Consider the following 25,283-nt stretch of genomic DNA (forward strand, 5'->3'; position numbering starts at 1 on the left):
TGGCAAAGTGGTGTCTGTGGATTTACAACACTATAAACTGTTTCGATACCAGTTGTGGTAGAGTACAGATAACATAATGCTTTGTACTTAGTTTCATTCAAACATATTACGTTACACAAAAGTCATCAGTTTGTTCTTAATGTTGTTCTTTTTTCTGTTTGACTACACTTCGTATATGAAATCCTAATAAGAGATATAAAATTGAAGATTACAGTATATACAAATAGTTTTGTTGTAATTATTACGCGCCGTGTAGCGTTTTCCTTTAGTTGGAATTAAGCACAAAGCTGCACATTGTGCTATCTGTACTCTGCCCATCACCGGTATCAGAACCTGGTTTATAGCAATGTAAATCCGCAGACAATTAGCTGTGTTACTGGAGAGGGGTACCATGTAGAAAAAGCCTTATCTGTGCATATATAAGAATTAATGCCTGTTAACTTGTTTCGTTTTCGTTCTTACTAGAATATTATTTCTATAAGCATAAAATTAAGAATCACTTAAATATGAGTGTGTGTGTGTGTGTGTGTACAAGAGTTGATTTATGGGTTCAAGAAGTCGTAACGAGATGTACATATAGTTTTCAAAATACTATTCACGAAGCCACATTTTGCGCACAAGCATGCGCAGGAAACGCAAGTGTTGTGACTGATATTATAATTAATTATTCTTGGAAAGCAACTGTTAACAAAGAAGTTGGAATGGGTTGCTGCTCCAAGGGTTGGATCATTGGAAAACACAACGTACAAACCTGGGGGTGGAGTAAAGAAGATAACAACCCAGAAGCTAGAATGGAAGGTGGAACCCAAAGTAGGAGATAAGAATATTGGTTATTCTCCAGGTGGTGGACAAGTTAAGGTACGTATTAGATAGAACTTAGGTTATGCCTAAAAAATAAACAAAGTAATGTGGACCGTATACTTTAATCACAATGTCTTATTGTATTTGAAATAAATGTCATAAGTAAAAACATACGCTCCTTAAAAACTATTTGTTTACGTATAAGATCCTGAGATAGTCCTAGCAGTATGCATGTTAACAGTAGAAACTGAAACCTTGAGTAACGAACGTCTGAGAAAGCTTGTGTAAAGATTAGCTAAGTTCTTTAAATGACGTAACTCAAAAGTTTGTTGTTTATTTGTTTATGGTGAAATTGAAGTTGATATCAAGTACTCTAACATCCACTTCTACTTGCAAATAGTTATGTATAATATATAAACTATATATGCTTTCAAGTCAAGTTAGCATAGGTTAATGGACTTGCGTTGTCCGTCTATTACCCAGCAAGAGAGAGGTGTAGGTCTAAATGACAGTGTCATTTTTTCTTTTCAGGAAGATAAATGTACTCCATAAACATTCCTCCTTGAAATAATACTTAAAACTTCAACTACTGCAGAGAACATAAATATTATAATTTGGGAGCTCAAACTTATTTGGTTGTTTATAACAGGAGGTTAAGCATGACTTAAAACTGGCTTTTCAATAAAAATTTCAGTAAGCCTAAATTCTCTATCTTATTTCACAAGTAACATAGCAAGTTTTTGTTCTATTAAGAGTGTGTACCTAGGTATGGTACAGTCGTAAATAAAACGAAATCAATGGATAAAAGTGATATTTCAGAGTATGAGGTAAATACGGTTTCAGGACAGCTACAAATATTTTATAAACCTACTGATCATGTCTTAATTCTTAAATCTGGAATGTTTGGAAGAAACGGAAAAAATATTTAAACATTGAGCATGTTGCTTAACTTTATTAATAACATTGAATTCGTCAAAAGTTATAGATCATGGAACTTATTTTTCAACTGTTCTGACAAGATTTGGATGAGCTAAGATAGAAGTTACGAAATATTATTTTCCCACGAACCGTGAGAAAACGTCATAAATCATTCTACCTCGCTCAGTTGAATAAAAAATTAATTGAAAACCAAACAAAAATGGCGTTTAATGGAATCATCTTTTTCTAAACCAATTAAATTAATAAAGACAAAATAATCTTGTGTGCTCGTTGTAAGTATATATACTTAAAACACTAAATTTATTTCACTTTACAACTAGCTAGGACGTTAAACCAAAATACAACTTGTACATTTTTGTTTAAAAATAAGGTATGTGTATGACAACAATTAGGCTATATTCACAACTGGCTAGTATACCTGTATTGTTCAAGCTGGAATTGTTAATAAACAATGAAAGCAGCAATAATTATCCGGTTGTCTTAATAAATATATTTTATAAACAAAATAAAAGAAAGTAAATATTTCTTAATTTATTGAAATACAATGCTTATAAATGTCGTGAAACTGGTAACGCAGGCACAAGTGAACGTTTTACAGAACTGCAAGTTATCGTTCGATCAGAAACTTTGCGTGTTACCTATCTTTCAGTGTTATAATTGTTATACTATAGATCAAACAGGGTTGTCCTATTTCCCAGCAGTTTAAGCCATCAGAGAGCACTAAGATTCATAAAACGAAATTTCTACGCTAAATAATTTAGCAATTCTTTGCTTTATATCAAACTTTCTTATGAAGTTGTTGTATTTCACCAGGTGGCTCAGATATTGTCTAAAAACAAAATATATAAAAAATATTTCTAAACTAAACAATGTCAGTAAGTGTAACACTACGTATTATAGAAATATAAACTGCTAGAATTCAATACAGCTCTTAAATCTTCTCGTAATGTTATGACTGGGCGTGTGCTGTTATGTACAGATAAATTTTGATATACTTAGATATTGTTAAAAATTGACCAAAAACGAAATCGTTTATGGACTCCAACCGTCGGAAAACTTCTGGGTTTATTCATTTTGTACTGAATGTGCTTACGTGTACAAAATCTGAAAATGAAACATGTATGTGAATAAAAAAGTAGAAGAGGTTAATTCTCTGTTAAGAAATTCTGTGTGACGACCCGGCATGGCCAGGTGGGTTAAGGCGCGCTACTCGTAATCTGAGAGTCACGGGTTTGCATTCCCGTCGCACCAAACATGCTCGCCCTTTCAGCCGTGGGTGCGTTATAATGTGACGGTCAATCCCACTATTCGTTGGTAAAAGAGTAGCCCAAGAGTTGGCGGTGGGTGGTGATGACTAGATGCCTTTCGTCTAGTTTTACACTGCTAAATTAGGGACGGCTAGCGCAGATAGCCCTCGTGTAGCTTTGCGCGAAATTCAAAAACAAACAGGAAAACTGTGCAATAGCTAAAACATTCTAGGGGTCAAATATCTTTAGCTCATAACTAAAGTAAGATGTATCACAAGTAAGCGTTGTTTTTTGAATTACTATGAAGCATGTTGAAGTCGATAGGAACTTTACTGGTTACATGTTTTAAATAGAGTTGTTTACCTTTTTAAAAAGAGACGGATGTTGGGAACCCTGTAGCAGAACTCAGGTAGCGTCGCTCATTATTATTACGTTTTTGCTTTACAACAGTCCGAGTGAGGCCTAATGACTAGCATACTGAAATATAGCATCTCGAAGTACTAGCTCATACCGCAAAACAATAATACGACGAATTGATAATAAAGCGCTCATGCGCCGTAGTGCTTTGTACAAGTTACTGTTTAATGCCATTATTCCGTTAAACAAACGTAGCTATAAAGGTAGCGGTGGGTTCCGTCTTCCCTTTAGTTCATCATTCAAAATTATAGACGGTTAAATTTGTTTTTCAACTTCGCACAAAGCTACACGAGGGCTCTCAGCGCTAGCCGTTCCTACTTTAGCAGTGAAAGACTACAGGGAAGACAGCTAGTCATCACTACCTACCGCCAACTCCTGGGCTACTCTTTTACCAACGAATAGTAGGACTGACCGTCACTTTATGACGCCTCCATGGCTGACATGGCGAATTTGTTTGGTGAAACGGATTCGAACCTGCAACCCCGAAATTGTAAGTCAAGTGCCCTAACAAATCTGGCCAAAACCAATAGGCATTTCTTAGATAATACAAATAAAGAATGTCTGTATGATCTTCAAAACCAAAAGGCGTGTTTCAGTCACTACTTATATACGCTTTCGGCGTACACAACAGCAACTCTCAGATTGGAAGTGCCCAAACCACCTGGCCATGCTAGATGGTTGGAACAGATAGCCCTTGAATACTTTGGCGATTGTCTGTAAACAAACAAATCAGTTTACAGCATAACTTAGAGTACATTTGTTTAAAAGGAAATACCTGGGTTTTTATTAACATCTTTTATGAATATAGTAATTAATATATAAATATATTAAATATATTAAAGATTAATATATTAATAAAGATGACGTAAGAAGAAATTAAAATAAGGAAATACCTGATTAAACTGGTTAAAGCACTGAAAATGTGTTTCTGTTATCTATCCATGTTGTTTTAACTTGTTTCGAAAGTTTATTTGCTATTTTAATATGGAAGACGGGTCTGAACATTAATCCATTTGCTGATTATTTATTTATGCACATATTTTTTGCACGTTACGTATAAAATTAAGGAGCTGCTATTATGTTAGTTTTGCTAAAATTTTATACCATACGCAAATTTCACTGTTTATTAACAAATTTAATTTCAGATCCTAATATCAAGTTACTATTTAATCTATTGTTTATCTTAGCGTGCTCGATCTTTTATTTTCTAAGTACAGAATATCTTAAACTTTCTTATGTTATTTCTTCACTTAGATATTGCTATTTAAGCTTTTTTTTAAATAAACAACTGTCTATATTTATATCTGCATAATATTAATTTAAATACAAATGTTTAAATATCAGCATGAAATGTAATTTAATACATTTTCAAACAATGCATGTATTGAAATATAAGCCCGACAGAATGAAATTTGTTTGGTTGGTAAACTTGTTATATCTTGAAGTATACAATAAATTTAATGTGAATGGAAATTTTACTGTAGGTTTTATAATACCTAGTGAAATAACATGGTACTTTTTATTTTGAAACAGCATGGTGACCGTGAAAAGCCTGCCTCAGTAGTATGTATTTCTGTCTACTGTTTTATATTGGTACTGCATGTCTCATGCACAACGGTTTTTTATATATTGTAAAACAGTATTATTGAATTTACTAGAATTTTCACAAATACTCAATTCACTTAAAATAATACTTTTTAAATATATTTTTCTAACTTTGTAAGAATATTTAATAATAGAAAGTTTTATAAAGAATACTGGCGGGTCCAGGGTTTTCCTGAAAGGAGTAACCTAGTGGGGACATTTTAAGTGACAAGATATTAAAGAAGACAACTTTAAGACTTTGGAGGGTAGAGATAGGAGGGCGTACTTTGGCTACTCCCTGTGCTGGACCTGTCAATGAATGAAACTTAAATGTTTAATTAGCTATGAACATGTAGTAATGCTGGAAAAATAACACACAACAACGAGTATCGTAATTGTAATTTGGGTATGTTTTATATTAATGGAGAATATTCAGATATTCTACATTTGTTGATGTTATAAGTTTAAGTATTTATTGATCTTAAGCAAGATATTCGAATGTTTTACGTTTGAGTATAGTTCAAAGAATATTAATATATCAAGAATATCGTAAAAGACGAATAGATATCATTAAGACTTCGTTACAAATATATATTAAAGGCTGAACAGGAACCAATCGGTAGTGTTTGATGTACATAAACTACCTCTAACAGAAGTCTTACGTTTCTGGGTTTTTAAGTTTAATAAAAGGAACATTTTACCATCTTCATGTCTACAGATTTCGCTGAACGTAAAAATTAACTTCAATACATGTCAAACATGTTATGTTTTAAGAAAAAGATTCGATTGGAACAATGCCATTCGCATGTTGTTTACAAAATTACGTGTTTCTGTTAGAAAAGGTTTATATTAGTTCCATTTCTGAATTTCTAGTGTTGCCAGGTGGTTAGGTCAGCCGACAAACAATCTGGAGCCCGCGGGTTCGACTCTCTATTTTACCGCACATTTTCGTCCTTTCATCCGTGGAGGCAATATAAGTTGACGATTAATCAAACTATTCGTTGGTAAAAGAGTAGCCAGTAGCCAAACAGTTGGCCATGTGTGGCTTTAACTAGCTGTTTTTCCCTGTAACGAACCACTTTAAAAGTAGGGACGATTATAGCACATAGCCCTGAAGTATCTTTGCAGAAAATTCAAAGCAGATAATCAGCTTACGACGCGCCATCTAACGCTGTAAATAAAAACTTCTCAAATCGAAAGAAAAAGTCATTTCATTACTCTATTCCCGTTATTATCTTGCAGAAAAAGTCAACTATTCGAAAGCACTCGCGGTTTGGATATTTTTTAACCTTATTACACCTTTTGTCTGAGCCTATATGCTAACTTTTTTTTATAAGAGTTCTCAAGCTTTGCATACTTCAACACCTATAACTATATATCATGCCATAAAGACCCTAAGCATTATCTGCTCTGCATAAAAGCAAGAACATTGCGAATACAAAAAATTTTATTGAATTAACCTTTATAACCAAGCCTTGATGATACACTTTCGTCTTTTATGAGTGAAGTGTTTTGGAATTAAAACATGGATTAAATCAGTATTAAAAATTATATGTATAAAAGAAAATGATTTAAAGTCATATTAACAGATTAGACGTGATAATGTCTTCGTTACTTTATTTTTATTTACATAAAGTAAATAAATTACAGGGATTTTTAGGAACGAGACTTATTTTCATAATTACTTAGTAACAAAGGTGGATTAAAAGTTTAAGTAACTTTATTAAAATACGTTCACTGTACAATTGGTAATAACCAAAATTCTCACTTGTTTCTCGCAGCTGGTCATTGCTAATCAGATCAGTTTTGTGATCATTAATGTCAAATAAAATAACACTAAAACCTTTCTTCCTTAAGTAACTTCAGAACTGTAACATAATTATTTTCTCTGCAGATGACAACACTTAGTGACACTAATTTTGAAAGAATGCTTTCAAAAACCAATACAGATTGGTATTCCGAAATATCACACTTGTGTTTAGATATTTTATTCTATAAAAATAATTAGTTTACATTATTTAGACCACACTGAAATACCAAGGGAAAAGCTTGTTAAGTGCATTGAATTTGAATGTTTATTCTTGTGGCTTATCAAGTTTTTTCTCCCATTGGCTGTAGAGCAGTTATAGAATTAGTTTAAAATATGAAAAGTATTTTCACCTAGTTACTACAACAGTTTTACTAATTATGATGATGAGAGAGAGAGAGAAAAAACGGATTACTTTTACAGTTATAAAATGTCTGAAATATTTGGAATGGGTAAACAAGTAACCTTTTACTGGAAACTAATTCATCTAGATTATGATTATAATTTCATCCAAATATCACCATTGTTAAATACTGAGAGCTGCAGGTGGGAATGCATATCATTTAATCAAATTTTGAAAACTAAACTAATATTTTATTTCTTTCCTTAATCTGTTTTATATATCTTACATCTTAAACGTGTTTCGTTCTCAAGATCGAATCTCGAAAGCTGGAATGGAAACAAAAAGCTGCATCCAAGGTTGGTTCAATGGACAATGTAAAGCACAAACCAGGTGGTGGTCAGACAAAGGTCAAATCAGAAAAGATCCCTTTAAAGGACAAGGTTTCTTCTAAAGTTGGATCACTGTCTTCTTCAGGAAAGGCTAGTCGTCAAGGTTCAGAAACTAAGGTAAGAAACAATAGTAGTCAAGTGTTTATCAATAAATCAAATTAATGATTGGATACTGTGAAATAAAAATGTTTTATTTTTATTTCTCGTTATCACGGAACAGTTGTTGTATTTTTAGTAAATTTTCATGTTTAGCCCTAATTTCAATTTCTATAGCATAAAATTTCCCTTGGTAAGAATAGTTCACTAAGCTTGAGCTCTAAAGTTCAAGGAAACTGTTCCTTTACGCAAATTGAAATCAAGTTTATAAAAAGAAAATCCAGTGATCTCTTTAAAATGAAGTATAAGTTTTTCATAAGCAAATATTTGTATTTATAATTGTGATTGTAAAACCTTATACTGTTTAACGTACCAATAACTTTATTGTGGCCAAAAGTAACGCATTTTTTCTTCTCCAGAGCCCTATTCCTCCATCTTCCCCACAGTTCGACGAGCAATCACAACTTCCTCCATCAGGTGAACATTATGATGAAGAGCCAACAGAAACAGATGAACTAGAAGGTGAGGCAACAAACCAGAAACGAGAAACTGCGGAAGAAGATCCTGAGTTACAAAATGACGAATCTAAGCCTGAAGTGGTAGAAACAGCAACAGATCCAGAATCGATGAAAGAATTTAAAGACGAAGATGATATTACGAAGAAAGACGAACCAGAAACAGCAGGTGGAGTTGCGCCAGAATTTACAGGAGTAGAAGCAGACCATAAGAAAAGTGAAGCTAAGGACGGCGATGCAGCTGAAAAACCTGTAGTGGAGTGCTGATGTCCATTGTATGGTGTATTGTGTTTGTCAAGCTAGTGTCTAGATAGTGAGATATAACTCTTGCAAATTAACTTTTCCTTACGTATTTCTAGCCAGGTCCAGATCTTTTTCTTTTGCTTTCAGGGTTTAAAAAAATTTAACATTTGTGAGTAAATGTAAATTTCTGCTTCTTATCATTCACATGGAATCTTTTGAACCTTGTCTTGACTAAGTAATAATATATGTTATTCATTGCTTGTAAAGTTGTATCTCCTATTACATCTATGGCAATGAATAAAAAGAGTAAAAACGTCGATGTCAGAATTTTATAGTTAGCAGTTTAATATTAAAACTGCTCGTGACCTGTTAACGTTATATTGTGTTGTCATATGTAGTTTGTACCTTCTTGTGAACGGTAATATAGAGCAGGTATTATATTGTGGTTTGTGTAACTCAGAGGGTAAACAAAAAATACTTAAATATCCCTATAGACAAATCATACCAATCAGAAATGTTGTATTTAATCTTTATCACTGTTTATATGTTAGATATTAGTAGGGTGTAAAACCGTATCGCCATACCATCTTCCCTTGTCATTAACCGCTTTTGATATATATCTGCATATCCTGCTACGTTGTGTAATGATTTAGTATGTGTGGCTGAAGATTTTAGCAGGGTTAAGTAATCAAACATCACCAATTTGAAGGCATTGGCTCATATGAAACTTTGTCGAGATATACTGTATTTGATTCATTGTTTAGTTTAAAGCACGCTAAGACAGCAGTAGTACTTTTGTTTAAGATGGAAAATATATCATTTGTGTGGTTTTAAAAACATTTAAATGTCATGATAAGAGTTTTACGTGATACTTTATAATTAATTACATCCTATATGATCCATCCAGAATACTGTCCCTCCCTGTAACAATTTGAGTTGACAGCTCGTTAGTTTTTGATAATAATCGTGACATTGAAAAGCGGGTATTTGTTGCTTTGTGAAGACTATAAGCTTTGTTTTGGTTACGTATTTGAGCTTAGAACCGTCTTGAATTGGTATTGAGACCATTAATATACGAAATGAACGTGTTTGTTTCGTCTAATGTTTTCGAAAACAATTTTATACAAAACGTCAACTATAATTTTGCGACCTCTCACGTATGTTCAATGTGATAAATCACGTAGGAGAATCGATTCCTTTAACAAAATGCTTAGTTTATGGATTGCTATAAGTGCGCCCTCCCTCCCGGTAAGTCTGCTATAAGTTTTCATACTTACAATGCTGCCCCGTCAGCAACAGCATGTCTGCAGACTAACTAAAAAACGGTTTTCGATACCCGTTGTGGGAAGATAGCCCATTATGTAGCTTCGTTCTTATTTCAAAACAACAAATTACAATGCTAAATTCTGGGGTGAGATTTCCCTCGCTAGACAGAGCGCGGTTAGCCCATCATGTAGCTTTGCGCTGAAAAACACAAAACAAAATACAACAGCCTTAAGTGCCGAATGTAGAAAAGAACTGTGAGAAACTGATTTCTAGAGTGCCTCTATTGCTCTTGGAAAACAAAGCATGCGCTATTATTAATTTAGTAATACAGTATAAAATGCGTTGAAGACATATCTTTCATGAAGTTATTTTCATTAAGAAGATTATAAATCAGTGCCTGAGGAGGGTGAACTTAGAATGTGATATAAAAATGTATTGTTATTTCGACAATTGTAGAAAAATCGCAAACTATAGTTACAATACAACTATAGTTACAATACAACTATAGTTACAATACAAACTAAGAAATGTTCTTCTTTTTTAGCACATCTTGTATCTCCAAGAATTGAGAATACTTGAATTTGTGCTGAGAAAATACAAAGGAAGGCGTTGTTTTCTAAAATAAAGATAATGATCGAAATAATATCTCGGTTTACAGAGAAAATAGTTCGTGAATAAATCGGAGTGTTTTTTTAGTCTTATGCTAAAAGTATTGAATATTTGGATAAAGAAACATTTTCTACATTTCTTTATGAAATCGATAAAGACGTATATTGGATAACTGAGATTTGATAAGATGTCGTTGGAACTTGTGCTGAGAAAAAAAAACTATCAGATAAAAGCTGAAAGTTCGTTTTTTCCTTTCTTGTTGGTTAGCTAGTGTCAAACTTTTAAAGAAGGCTTTTCTCAGTTTGTAAAAATCTAAGGGCCCTCTTTCGAATGGAATGTAAGTGGTATAAAGCATACGCTTTGTGAAAAAGCTAGAACTCCTATATTTTACCTATATGTTTATTAAATATGTTAAGTGCTTAATGACACTTACGGTAGGCGTGATCTGAATGGTTGGTCTGGTTTATTTTGTATAATTAAGTCAAACTTTCAGTGAGTAACAATTTTACTTTTTTACGTAGGATAATCAGTTTTTGATACTTGTATTAAACTTGTGTTGCAAATGTCTCCTGCACGAGTGACCCTCGTGTCTCTCCTATGGACTATGTTCACAGATTTTTCTATAAACTTCAAACTGAGCTTTCGAAACAAGATGTTTTATAAACGGTATATTTTAATGAAGGATTCGACGTCTAATACATTTAGATAACTCAACATTCTAGAATTAAAATAGTTTTAGCTAGTACAGATATTTAAGTTTAAGTTTGTAGTAACAGAAATTCCGGCTTTTCGTTTCTGATGTATATCAGTCCAGTTATGACCAAGGAAGTGAACATGAAACAACCCACAATTTGCTCAGTAAATAAGCGTGATTAATCCTGAAGTTTAATAGCTAATGAATATAGAAACCAATTTAGTGGTATCAAGGTGTGTCTTCCTGTTATTGAACTTTCTAGAAAAACGTACCAACGAATTATTTTACTTTGGTCAATTAGAGCCCGTATTCCTTAAGTCTAAAACAGCATCTGTAAAATTTCAAGTGTGATAGTCAAAAGGCTTAAACAATTTCCTTAATTTGTTGTAAACTGAAAATTAAAAATAGATCTTGTCGATCTTAAACGATGCGATAAGATTATATGAGGCTTCAATAGAGCGTAAGAAATTATACCAAACTTGTCTGAAATGAAATGTCTAATATTAGAACAACCGAGAATTTACTAGAATGGTTGGTTTTACTGCTAAAAGGCTAAATATTAATTTCATAGTTTGAGATATATTAGTAAAAGCATCATTTGATTTAGCTTAATTTGTTTGTGTATTTATATACTAAATATTTATTAATACTCACGGTTTATACTGTTTTTAAAAAAGTGAATTATGGGAATAATATTTTACACACACATACAAAGATCTAGTGTAAATTATCTGGGTTTTATTGTTCAAACATTACGCAAATGACTTTCAAACTAGTATATAAAACCCTGAGTGCTTATATAAACGAAAAATGTCTAAGATAAATGGCTTTATAGTTTTGTAAATGAATGGAGAGTCATGTGTCTACAAGCAACAGTAGTGTATGGTTTGAAAGACTGAATTTGTTTATATGAAGGTGAGTACGAAAGAACTGAAAGTAGATAACAATAAGACTTGTTTGTGTTTTTGCATAATTTGCTATTACCCTTTGTCTGCTTGGTTCTCTAAAGAAACTCAAACGTCTGTATGTTTAGAGCCTTCCAATAAAGTTGCGCCGTGAAATAATTGGATATTGTTCTTGGAGTGACTCATTTACGTGTCGCGTTTTCACTTCTACATTTCACGTCCTGTCTTTTTCTCCTAAATACATTTTGATCTTCCCTCGAAACGTCTCGTCTTTTCATAATAATACGAAACGCTTATTGTCTTTTGTTGATTATCTTGAACTGTTTCTGTTATTTATATACAGTTGTTTCTGTTTCTCTACTCTTAACATGTACCAGTTCCTCTTTCTCCTTGACATTATAACACTTCCTGTCTGTGTTTAACAACACTGAGCACTTTCTTCTCCCTTAATGATAGGTAGTATTTTCTGTCTCCATGAAATGATATAAAACACTTCCTGTGTGTTCTTAACAATACATATTTTCTATCTTTTTAATAAAAGTATATATTTCATGTCTTTCCTTTATTATACTGAGTACTTTTTATGTACTTAAGGATTTCTAGTGTTTTCTACTTCTTAAAAATAAGTAAAACTTAGATATCAAAGTTTAAGCTAAGAAAGCTGGAGTATATTGATTCATGTAGTCCATCTTATAATAATGTAATAATCTTAAACACAACGAAAACTTCTGTAATATATCAAATATTTTACTTCTCGTACATACCAGATATAGTTAACACACACACACACGAAAAATGGGTTTATTAAAATGTTACATTGCATTTCAATAAAACACTTCTAGACAACGCAAGCTATATGCTTAAATCTGAAGTTTTGACTAGATGTATTCTGAAACTTCTTACAAAAATAAAGCATTCTTCATATAACATTTCAATAAAATATCACGGGAAAATGTTAAGTTGAACAAGTTTTTTTGTTTGATTTAATAAAATGATTTACACGAATACTTCTATTGAGGATGTCCGGTAATTTGGTTTTAAGAGTTAATAAAATATTAATAAAGATTTGCATACAGATGTTTCATAGGTTGAGTTAGTAGTTGCAATTTAACAAATTGGGAACACAGATAACTGAGGCCCGATCTGACCACGTGGTTAAGGTGATCGAATCGTAACCTGAGGGTAGGGGGTTGAAATCCCCGTCACACCAAACATGCTCGCCATTTTAGCCGTGGGGGCGTTATAAAATTACGGTCAATCCTACTATTCGTTGATAAAAGAATAGCTCGAGAGTTTGCAAAGGGTGGTGATTTGTAGATACTTTCCCTCTAGTCTTACACTGCTAAATTAGGGACGGCTAGCGCAGATAGCCGTCGTGTAGTTTTGCGCGAAATTCAAAAAACATATAAACAGTATACAGTGCTATAATACATTTCCATTTCACTCGTGCTAACAATGTACTTGTTTTTCATAAGTACACAACATTTCAGCTCAGTTTTGCTAAACTTAAGCCTAACTTCATAAATTTTGAGTCCCTTTCTAGTGGTCTTACTGCATTTTCTGTTTCTTTACCATAAACGCATAGTAAAATATATATTGTAAAATTATATATATCAACAAGATTAAAATACATTACACTAGTTTCCTTTATAACAAAAGTTTAGCAGTATATATATTTAAGGATTCACAATGCTAAAATTCGAGGTTCGATTCCATGCACTTGACAAAGCGTAAATAATTGATTATATGACTTAGTATTAAAACAAACAAAAGCTTCCTCAGTAGCTCAGCAATAAATTAAAGAGGGTTTATAACCCTAAAAATCTGAGTTCGACACCGAAGGTATTCAAAGCACAGATAGCCAATTCTTTATCTTTATATACAAGAAGAAACAACTAGTTGTTACAGAACGTTGAAGCTTTAGGTATAATATTAATAAGTTTATCGATTCGTGAATTTACGCTGACACGAATACTTATTATCAACGCTATTAACATAAATTTCCTCTTAAACTGTATCATCGGGATTGTTTTGAAATACCGTCAAATTGACATTAACTAGCCACGATCTGTCACCTATAACATATTTTGTACTTTAAAGTGGTCTTATTGCAAATATTTGTGTCTTGAAAAGACTTAGTGGAATGTATAGAAGAGTATGTATATTTATAATTCGCGAAACACATTTATGAATCAAAAATCACTAGTCTTATAAAGTTACTGGAAATATATCTTTATAGATATATCTGAATTATCATGGCAGAAAATGACTAGCTTGGAAGTTTTGTGTTATACTTTTAAAATCAGTTATGTATATGGCCTCGCTACGCAATACATAGTATTACTGTTCAGTCGTTGTTGTTTTTGATCTGTACTTATTTATAATTTTATGTTTGTTTGTTTGTTTTTGAACTTCGCACAAAGCTACTCGAGGGCTATCTGTGCTAGTCGTCCCTCATTTAGCAGTGTAAGACTAGAGGGAAAGCAGCTAGTCATCACCATCCACCGCCAACTCTCGGGCTACTCTTTTATCAACGAATAGTGGGATTGATCGTACATTATAACGCTCCCACGGCTGAAAGGGCGAGCATATTTGACGCGATGGGGATGCGAACCCGCGAACCTCAGATTACGAGTTGCACGCTTGGCCATGCCGGGCCATTATAATTTTATACAAGTGTCCTAGAGTAATTTCCTGTTACGTTTGAAAGCCTTCCCTGATCAGTGTACTGCTCGTTTTCAAGAACAACAGCAAAATAAAAAAAGAGCGTTTGTTTTGAATTTTGCGCAAAACTACACGAGCGCTATCTGTGCTAGTCGTTCCTAATTTAGCAGTATAAGACCAGAGGGAAGGCAGCTAGTCATCACCACCCAGTGTCAACTTTTTTCCAAAGAATGTGTATTTCAGAACGGCTGGTACGGGTATTAACACTTTTCTTAACCTGAAGATGACCTAGGGAGGTCGAAACGTTGTACTCTCATTATCAGTAGAAGTGTCAGTACCCATACCAACCGTTTTGAGATACATTTTTATGTCAAATGGGTTTCTCTTCATCAAGAATTACCAAAGAATAATGGGATTGACTATCACATTATAACTTCCCCACGGCTGCAAGAGCGAGCATTTTTGGTACGACAGGAATTCGAACTCGCGAACATCATCTCGAGTAGATGGCATCAATGATTATTTCTAGAGTAGAAATAAAATGAAAACTTGATGAAACTTTGTAAAATGGGCCGTAACTGCCTGTTGTGGAGACTCAAGTGTGGAGGACGACGTTTCGAAATTCTCTTTGTGTCTTCACGACAGACAGTTATCGTCCATTCTACAAAGTTTCATCATGAACACTCTGACTAAGCAATCTATCAAAAAAATTAAAACTTAATTTTATTCCTATAAAAGTTGTTTGTTTGTTTCAAATTCATCATAAAGGTAATCACTGGGCTATCCGTGTTCTGCCCACTACGGTTTCTAGCGTTGTAATTCCGCAGACATACTGCTGTGCAATTAGGGGACTAATCATATAAAGATCTGTTGACAAGTGTTTTGAACTTTGATGTTTGAAAATTTGTATAAATGTATATAATTTTGTGTGTTTATGTTTTTCTTATACCAAATCCACATCAAGCTATCTGCTGTGCCCACCGAGAGAAATCAAACCCTTTGTTTTTAGCAGTGTAAATCCGAAGGATTACTTCTGTCCCAACGGGGGACCATATATACTGAGAGGCATTCAAAACTATATATACCTGAAAACTGTAATTCAGCGGATTTTTAAGCTATCAAAATATCCGGTAAAATCAATACATTTTTTATGTAAATAGCTAAATTTATGTGCGCGTAAACATTGGCAAAAGAATATTTCTAATTTGCGATAACATTTTTAATTCATTTTTATTTCGATCGCATTAATTAAAGATTGAAATTGACAATCGAATTTAAAAGTAAATATTGTTATTTATAGGATCTTTTGAGTTCTTATATAAGGTTGCGATCTCTACTCTTTCATGATTTGGAAATTTCATAACATTAGTTTTTATGACGTAGAAAACAATATTTTTTTACGCGCACAGAAAAATTATAAGCATTTGAATGCGCATGTACACAAATAAGAACCTGCGTGCGAATGTACCGAAATAAGAACAAGCGTGCGTATTTACCAAAATACTATTCTAGGTACGCAGACGTTTAAATACGCTATTATAATTCAAAATTTTATACTATGTATTAGTTAACTTCTTAACTTTAATGCAAATGTTAAGTCTCATACGAATTGTTTAATGAAATTACCAATTTTGGATGGTCATATCAAAAATGGAGGAGATGCCTCTTAGTGGGATCTCATCCTTCGTTACCCAGGAGATGCTGGAACATATTCCGTTTAATTACAAGTTTGACACGTCAGGTTATATGTTCTGCTCGTTCAGCACGAAATCGCGTCATTCATTTAATTTCCCCATAGATCTTTGTTACATAACTCATTAAATGTTTTTATTCTGTGTACAGCTGTATGTTTCTTGTGTACCGTTGTTATTTCATTTTACAACACTAAAATCAGGGGTTCGATTCCCCTCGGTGGGCTCCGCAGATATCCCGATGTGGCTTTGCTGTAAGAAAAACGCAAAAACACAGACGATGAAACAAGAATTTCATATATTTTCTATTTGTTGATATAAAAGAAACGGTGGTCTCACCTCTTTGTTCCTAGTATGACCAGCTTGTTAGGGCACTTGACTTGTAAACTTATGTTCACGGATTTGAATCCCCTCAAACACACTCACCCTTTCGGCTATAGGAGCCTTATAATTGCACTCTTCGTTGGTAAAAAAATACCACAAGAGTTGGTTGTGGATGGTGATGATTAGTTGATTTCCTTCTAGTCTTACGCTGATAAATTATAGACGGCTAGCACAGATAGCCCTCATGTAGCTTTGCGCGAAATTCACAACAAACCATCTACCTGCTTTTCATTTTTTTGGAAGCGATTCCTTATACGCCTATGCTTCAATGTGCGACGCGTGAATAACCAATTGAAAGCTCATAATGTTCCCCAAGTCGACGTTTCAGCCATTTCGAAGTGCTTGGAAGCCATCTTGTTCTTTCGAACAAAGATTTCAAGTACGTAGGTTGTGTCTTTAGTCTGCTCGAAATTACTTTTTTATATTGCAAAATATAAGTTAATTACTAAACTTCATAGATTATGGTGGTATTTCCTGGTATCGATAAAGTTACTTTTAATTATGTGTTGTCTTTTCAAATGTATGTAGAAAACCTTTAAAAAATGATTTGATTTCACATTTTCTACGTGCAAAATTTGAAAAAGCTTAGTAACTTACCGCAAACAAAAAACAAGTACAAAAGTTGTCGTAACTAGAATGCATAGTTACTTATTTACTGTTCTGTTTTTTAAGACAAATAAGTTAAATAATTTATTTGAATAAACTATTAATACATATAATGTGTGATAATTGAAATATGACTGTATTCTACAAAATAATAGTTCACTAAAGCACAGCCAAGAATTTGTAAAGACTAAAGTTCATTTTTATATTATTGATACGGTAATACATTTTGTACCACCATTTTCTTTAGTTAATTTGCAATAAAACAAAATTAATTTTATGATAGATTACTAAACACAGAAATAGTTTTATATTGTTATTGATTCTTCTTCATATTGTGAAATTTAATTCTAAGCACGAGAAATGTATTAACAGATAATTTTTAACTTCTGAAATCAAGAATTTTTATTCTCTTATTTTGTTGTTAAAAATTTAATGAAAAATACATTTTAGTTTTATAAATGCTTACTAGATGTCACTTGCAGCAGCATTAACTTATGAAAGCAAAAAGTTAACTGTACTTTATATTTAATTATCAGCTGTTGCCGTTGGCAAAGATACTGCTGCAAATTTTTAACAACATTATGTGACATTACGAAATACCATACATTTTTATTGATAACAGGTAATCAAACACTGCGTACCAGGGAATTCCTTATTCCTTCGGACACACATTCTCTTGAATCAACTAAACGTTCAAAATTTGGTTGTTCTTGAGCACGAAGTTACACAAAAATTGGTCCTCTGTTCTCCATCCATTTTATCGTCATAAGCCTGCAGACTTATTGCTGAGTCACTGGGGTTCACATTCTAGAAATTGGATAAATAAATTACCTATTTAAACAGAGACTTAAGTAATCAGGAAAACACTCTGATTTGCGTATATCAAATACGCTTTTTCCACAGACTAATGTGCATTTGGAAAACGTAGGAAAATAACAAAAAACAGTATGCCATATCATGTTTCTACGACAGATCTTCTTATGGGGTATAATAAAAATTTAAGCTGATGATTTTTAATCCGTTAGTTTTTTAGTAAGTGTGAAATTACATCACGGTAAGTTAGGTACTAGATTTAACAACGTAAACCTTTAATGGCCCAATATATTAAACACAATATGTCTGATGTCCCATAAATGGTTGGTATAAATATATTGTGAACTAATAACGTAACATAATCTTTAGGGACAACAAGGAGCCTGTTGGTTCGTGTCGCAGTTCCATCGTCTGAGCCAAATTAAAATTATTTTAAAAAATCAAACCAGCCCTTATCATTCATATATCTATCAAACTTTCTTTTAAAGTCCCTTAAATTTACTACCTCCAGAACAACCGAAGTCAAACCATTTCATAAGTCAACAACTCTATTTGAAATATAAAATTATCATAGCTAAAGACGGTTTCTTCTTTCCCTAAATCTATATTTGTGTCTCTTCTTCTGTAATTCTCGCTGTTAAGTATGAAAAATGTTGATGCACCAACATCATCAGTTCCTTTTACAATCTTAAACGCTTCAAATTAATCACCCATAAAACGTATTTTTTCAGGAGAAAACAATTCTAAGGATCTTAATATTTCTTCGTATGATATCCCCTTCCATCCCAGGTACCATTTTGATAGCCCTCCTTTGAACCATTTCCACCAATTCAATATCTTTTCTAAGGTAATGAGCCCAAAACTGAACACCATACTTTAAATGTAGCCCAACCAGTAACCTGTACAATGAAATTATAGTATTTTTAGACTTGTATTTAACATTTCTGTAGATACGATCTAAAATCATATTTGCCCTACCAGTAGCAACAGCACACTGCTTGAATGACTTAACAGACTGATCAACATTACACCAAGATTCTTTTCGTTCATCATGCTGTTAAGGTTATTCTCACCCAAATTATACTTATAATTTAAATTATGATAAACCATATACAATATATTGCATTTATCACAATTAAAACTCATCTGCCATTTATTTGCCAAGTCACTAAATGATCCAATCCTTTTGTAGATAGAAGCATTTTCTCTATAGCCAGCAATACCTAAGACCTTAATATCAGCAGCAAATTTAAGTAACTTATTGATTATTCCTTCATCTATGTCATTGATGTAAATAAAAAAGAACTAAGCCTAAGTTCTGAAGTACACTACTTGTAATATTAACATGAACTCAATTTATAACAAACTTCTGCCATCAATCCAGTTAGTTAGTTTATCCTCCACAACAATGGAAATGAATTCCTTCACAAGCCTTTTGTGTGGTATTTTGTCAAATGTTTTCTGAAAATTCAAATACGCCAAATCTACACCCTAACCCTCATTTACACATGCAGTAACATTTTCAAAGCATGTCAAAAGATTTTAATGCAAAATTTTCCTTAGTGAAACCATGTTGACTATACTTAAATATTTTAATTTTTGTTAAAATACTCAGTAAAGTATCTTTATCAGCCTTTGCAAAACGTTTTCCACAATTTGATGTAAAGCTAATAGGCCTATAATTATTGGGACAACTTCAGTTGCCTCACTCGAAGATAGGAGTAACACTAATGAGTTTATAATGCTCTGGTACTTACCCACTATTCAAGAATTTACACAAAATTGTGGCAATTAGCTTACATATCCAATCATTGACCTTCTTTAAAACTTTTGAGGAATTATTATCTGGCCCAGAAGTCTTATCATTCTTTAAACTTCCCAATTTTATATAAAAAAAATCAGAATTTTGTAACCGTCTTGTTCAACTTTGTTTTCAACTATCAGTTTGCTCAAGATGAGGAATACTGCTTCAGTCTTCATTAGTAAGCACTGATGAAAAGCAGAATTATTAACCTAGTCATCTCATAATGACCACATATAAGCCTTCCTCTATTAGCTCTCAAAGATACTATCCTCATCATAATATTTTTGTTTACCTCTAACGTATTTTAAAAAGTTTTTCATACATTCTTTTAGATGTCTTAATTTCCTGTTTGACCAACTTTCCTGATTCTTATAATATTCTATAATACCAGTCAATTTAAATTTCTTATATCTGTAATGTTCTTCTTTACTTTTATCGCATGCTCTCTGTGAGCCAACCTGTGTTTTTATTTGCAGTTACCCTTTTCTTTCCGTAAGAAATATATTTGTTTTGAATATTGAAACATTTTTATTCAAACAATTTCCATATTTTCGCAATGCCTTCAAATACGTGTATGCATTTTTCCAATGGCAAAGCTTCATTGGACTATCTATTGAGACCTCCGAGGAGAATCGAAACCCTGATTTTAGCGTTGTAAATCCTTAGATTTACCGCTGTACCAGCGGCTGACTCCTGCAAGTAATTCAGCTCCCCAGTTTACAGCAGATAATTCTTGTTGCAGCCCTTGAGAATTTGTTGGTGTTTTTTTTAATTTAAAATAAAAATATCATTATTCTCAATTTTTATATGCAGCAAAAAACTAATACAGCGATGATCACTTGCACCTATGCGTCTCCCAATTTCCACCTTCTCAACCATTTCTATATTAGAAGTTAACAATAAATGTAAAATAGCATTATTTCTTCTAGATTCCTTAAGCAATTGGTGAAGAAGTCCACTTTGCACAGTTTTTAAGAAATCTTTCTTCCTTATGGTTTGACTCTATCATTTCCCAACCAACATATATGAAGCTGAAAGTCACCCATAATTACGATTTCATTAACCCTTAAACAGTAGGAATATTGTAGGTAACAACATCGATTGATGATGGGCACCTTTTGAAGGTAAACAGCCGAAATCTTAAACTCACTGTAATATTTCTTATTAGTTTCATCTGGTGGTTTGTGACAAATTCCTACTAAGAGTGATTTTCCTTTTATATCAAATAACAGAGTCTCAAACTGATTCATTTTCTTGCTGTTATCCTTAATATTCTCAACTCCAACAGGATGTAATGCACACTTTACCTGAAAGCCATTCCTCCCTCTCTCACCCCATATTGAGTAACCTATAGCAGTGTATTTGAAAGAAATTTATATTATCCAAATTATCTACTTTTAAACATGTTTCAGTTATTTCCAATACATCAAAATCATCTATTCCTACCAGTGCTCTAAAGTCATCAGTTTTATTTAATATACTTTTAACATTACAATAGTAACAAATAGAACTACTGTTACACTATGATCATAGTGATGTCCTATGCTAACTTTTCTCTACATCTCAATTTCGTTTCATTTAGTTTATCTTTGTTCTCACCACTATCTATACCTAGATTAAACGCCCTTTACAGCTGGGATAATAGCTCTTGCAAACATGCCAGACCCCTTTTATACTTCACTATAAGCTATCAATTACAAAATCGTTCCCTCCTCGCACTGAACTGATCCCACAAGTCCAACCTGTCCATCTTTACATACTAATTTCAGCCTAGCATTTAGCCCTAGTGACATACTCAAAATTTTACCTCCACAATTGCTTTTCGACAGTATTCCAACACAATTAATTTATGGCATTTATGTTTAAATGCTTTTATCAACCCCATGTACTTGTTAATTAGCTTCTTTGAGTTACTCTTCCTTATATCATTAGCCACTAAATGCGCAACAAAAAATGCATCATTGCCAGTCTCCTTTATTATATCTCTTGCTTCATCAATTATGCCACAGGATAGCATAATCTAACTCTTTTCTCCCTATTTACCCCATACACTATTTTATCCACATGCCGTATCAAAGAACCACCTAAACTATAACCTCTTTATGTTCATAATACATATCTTTCTTTTGCTGTCCCTCTATCCAATAGTTCCTTATCTACACAAGCCAAGGACTGAAATCTGTTGCCCGATAGAACAGTCTTTACAATTAAGTTTATCACTTTTAACCTTAATACTTCCAATTTTATTTTACTGGATGTCATTGTTATTCTTATCTGATGCCTCTCTTGCATGTAAAACCATAATCTCCTCTTAAAGTCCTGCTGTCATTTCCTGTAATCTATACTTTTATTTATCTATTTCCTTAACTTTAGTTATGATAGCCTCCAACTTTTCCTCCAACCTGCAAACTCTACATATAAATTGAACATCTTCATTACTAGTTTCATTAAAACTATATAGTAGACAAGACTTCCCAAATAAAATCCTTTTTTTTTTTTGCACCTATCTTACCTAACAAACACTGAACACTTAACTCCTGAACAAGTATTATTTGTAAAACTAAAATAAACACTCGATACAATGATTACATACCAGCAGCCTGTTGTTAACGCTGTTAAGCCTAAGTTTGACAGTTAACTAGTTATTTGACTGTATTTATTTAATAAAACAATATATTTAATTTGTCTTACATTCTCTCTGCAAGTTGAATTATAATTAATTAAACGTCACACGTACAAAGCCTAATTAAAGTTTATACTACATATTATACGACTAAAATTTAAATTTTAGTCCCCAGTCATACTAAATCTAGTTATTGTTTGTTACTCAACTTTGATTTCTAAAGATAAAAATAAATATATAAAATAACATTAAAAATTCATCAAATTTTAAGAACTTAACTTCCTAACGTCTTCTCTTTACAAATAATTCCCTTTACAATACCTAAGGAACGAGTCTAATTTTGTTATTTTTTAAAGAATTTTGTTCGATTAGTATTAAGTAAAAAATACACTACGAATTATCCGTACTCTGTTCACTTCAGGTATTTAAAGCCAATTTCTAACATTATGTGCTTTCAGTCTTACTGTTGAGCCACCGGAAGACACGTATTTCGAGATACCCCAAGCCACAGTATACAACAAAACACACCTATCTGAGGCTGAAAGTATGTAGTTTGTAAGAACGATAATTTTATAAACGTGGCTACGAGTGATTAGCGTGCTGAATTACAGATCCGACTTTCTGTAGTTTGTGCTCTGTTACCACTTAAAAAAGCTCTGCAACTTGGGATTATGGGTGCAATCCCACTATTTGACTAATGAAACCCACTCGTTGATGGTGGATGGTGTTGACTAGCTGCCTTCCTCTTAATCTACCTTTTAAAAGTTAGGAACTGCTATCGCAGATAATTCTCGACTAGCTTTGTGGGAAAAACAACGTACAGAAAGACAAATTCCTCGAGTACCCGTGAGCTAGAGGTCAAATTTTCAAAAATAAAATCCTTGAACTAACTATTTAAATTAATCAAATTACAATTGTGAAGTTATACACGATATTAATATATGCATTAAAAACATTAAATTTACGAAAGTCGTCCAGACTTGGACAAAAGCCAAAAGTCAAAATTCTAAAATTGCCCAACAGAATCAGTTTAAACGTAACGCATTACAAGTATGAATTCACATACTTTTAAATTTTGTATTGAAATGTACTTGGTATATTTCTAGGTTATTTCAATATCCACAACGCTCATTCAGAGTTATTAGATGGATCAGTAAAGCATTTCGTTTAAAGTACACATTACAGAAAAGGTGACATAAATAGACTCAATACGACCAAAAAGGGATTGTTCATAGTTCATTGTACATAGTTATGTATGTAGCATGGTGGTAGATTAAACAGAAAACAAGGCCTAGCTAAAATTAGTATCAGTACTATAATCCGTGATGACAAGAAAACCCACTTGTAGAGAAAGTTATGTGTGTATAAACAGTTGGTATGGATAGAGAAAGCACTGTGTAGAGGAGCAAACAACGTTTCGATCTTCTTCGGTCATCGTCAGGTTCACAAAGAAAGAAATGGTTGTTCACTCCTCTACACAGTGCTTTCTCTATCCATTCAAGCCGTTTTTTACATATATAATTATCAGTACTATAAATAAGTCTACAACAAATAAAATAAAATCTGTCCACGTTTACTGTTAGGCAAAGCTATAATGATACCTCAGTGACTTTTTTGCGTAGGCGTGAGCATAAATATCGTCCAAATTTGAGCGGTTTTTGTTGACACATGTGACTTGTATCCGGTGCGAAGTAAAAATAGGAAAGAATTATATCAAAGTTGGGAATTTTATATCTCGTGTATTTCTTGATATATTGTGTAATGATCCAGTAAATCACATCCTCTGAAAAAATATGTGATAGTTTGATTACTACAACCCTGGATACAGAAAGTGGAAATCGTTAAATTATCACTCGTGTTATTAACATACAAGATGTCCTGCAGGCTGTTTTCACCGCACGACACATTACCGTGTGTTTTCATTCATAGTTATGTATGTAGACAATGGCAACTGATGAATAAAAATGTTCTTACCGTCGAGGATATGAGATCCAGTGTTGATGGTAATACCTTTATATATTGTCTCACGTTAATGTACGTGTGTGTATTTCAACGCAAAGATACGCAAATGGTTATCTATGCTCTTTACATAAGTTGAATGGAACTCCAGATTTTAAAATTTTAACATGTATAAACTGACCAGTAACACATTGGAATATATTAATGTTGCAGATTATACGACGTGGTAAGCTGTCTACTTACAAATACTTTTGCTAAAACACGAATGCGTTCTTTTAAGAAATAACAATAAGATAATTTGAGGTTAATTGTAATATTCACATATATTGTTAGAAAGAGTATTTATAAATGTTTTTGTAATCTCTAAATGGTACATATACAAATCTTAATGCATTTCAACACGTATTTCTTACATCACTTAGTTCATAACTTTAAAACTGGTTTGGTTTGGTTTGTTTTGAACTTTGCGCAAAGCTACTTAAAAGCTATCTGGGCTAGCCGTCCCTACTTTAGCAGTGTAAGACTATAGGGAAGGCAACTAGTCATCACCACCCACTGCCAACTCTTGGGCTTCTCTTTTACCAACGAATAGTGGGATTGACCGTTATGTTATAACGCCCCGTGTCTAAAAGGGCTAGCAAGTTTGATGTGACGGGGATTCGAATCCGTGACTTTCAGATTAACCACCTGGCCATGCCGAGCCCTTTAAAACTGATATCTCCAAATAACTACTTAGATTTTTGTTTTCAATATGACCCTTTAACAACCTTTCATAGCCTCTAGTTTATCTCTTTTCGGCGTCTTGTTCATATACGCCATCTTTTTTTCGCAAATTAGTTTCATAGAACTTCAGCTTCAGTTTTAGATAGGTTTGATTTGTCCTA

The 25,283-nt window shown here is 33.0% G+C and overlaps 1 protein-coding gene across 1 annotated transcript in view; it reads left to right on the forward strand.

Annotated features, from left to right (window-relative positions):
• LOC143236487 (uncharacterized) overlaps positions 1-12,019 on the forward strand; it is a 60,747-nt gene extending 48,728 nt beyond the window's left edge. The window contains exons 8-11 of the mRNA XM_076474773.1: positions 679-858; positions 4,938-4,967; positions 7,450-7,644; positions 8,043-12,019. Coding sequence (XP_076330888.1) covers positions 679-858; positions 4,938-4,967; positions 7,450-7,644; positions 8,043-8,405 — 768 coding nt within the window. The 3' untranslated portion in view covers positions 8,406-12,019. The remainder of the gene's footprint in view (positions 1-678; positions 859-4,937; positions 4,968-7,449; positions 7,645-8,042) is intronic.
• The last annotated feature ends 13,264 nt before the right edge of the window (positions 12,020-25,283 follow it).

Source organism: Tachypleus tridentatus, chromosome 13, assembly GCF_004210375.1.
Source record: "Tachypleus tridentatus isolate NWPU-2018 chromosome 13, ASM421037v1, whole genome shotgun sequence".
NCBI lineage: Eukaryota > Metazoa > Arthropoda > Merostomata > Xiphosura > Limulidae > Tachypleus > Tachypleus tridentatus.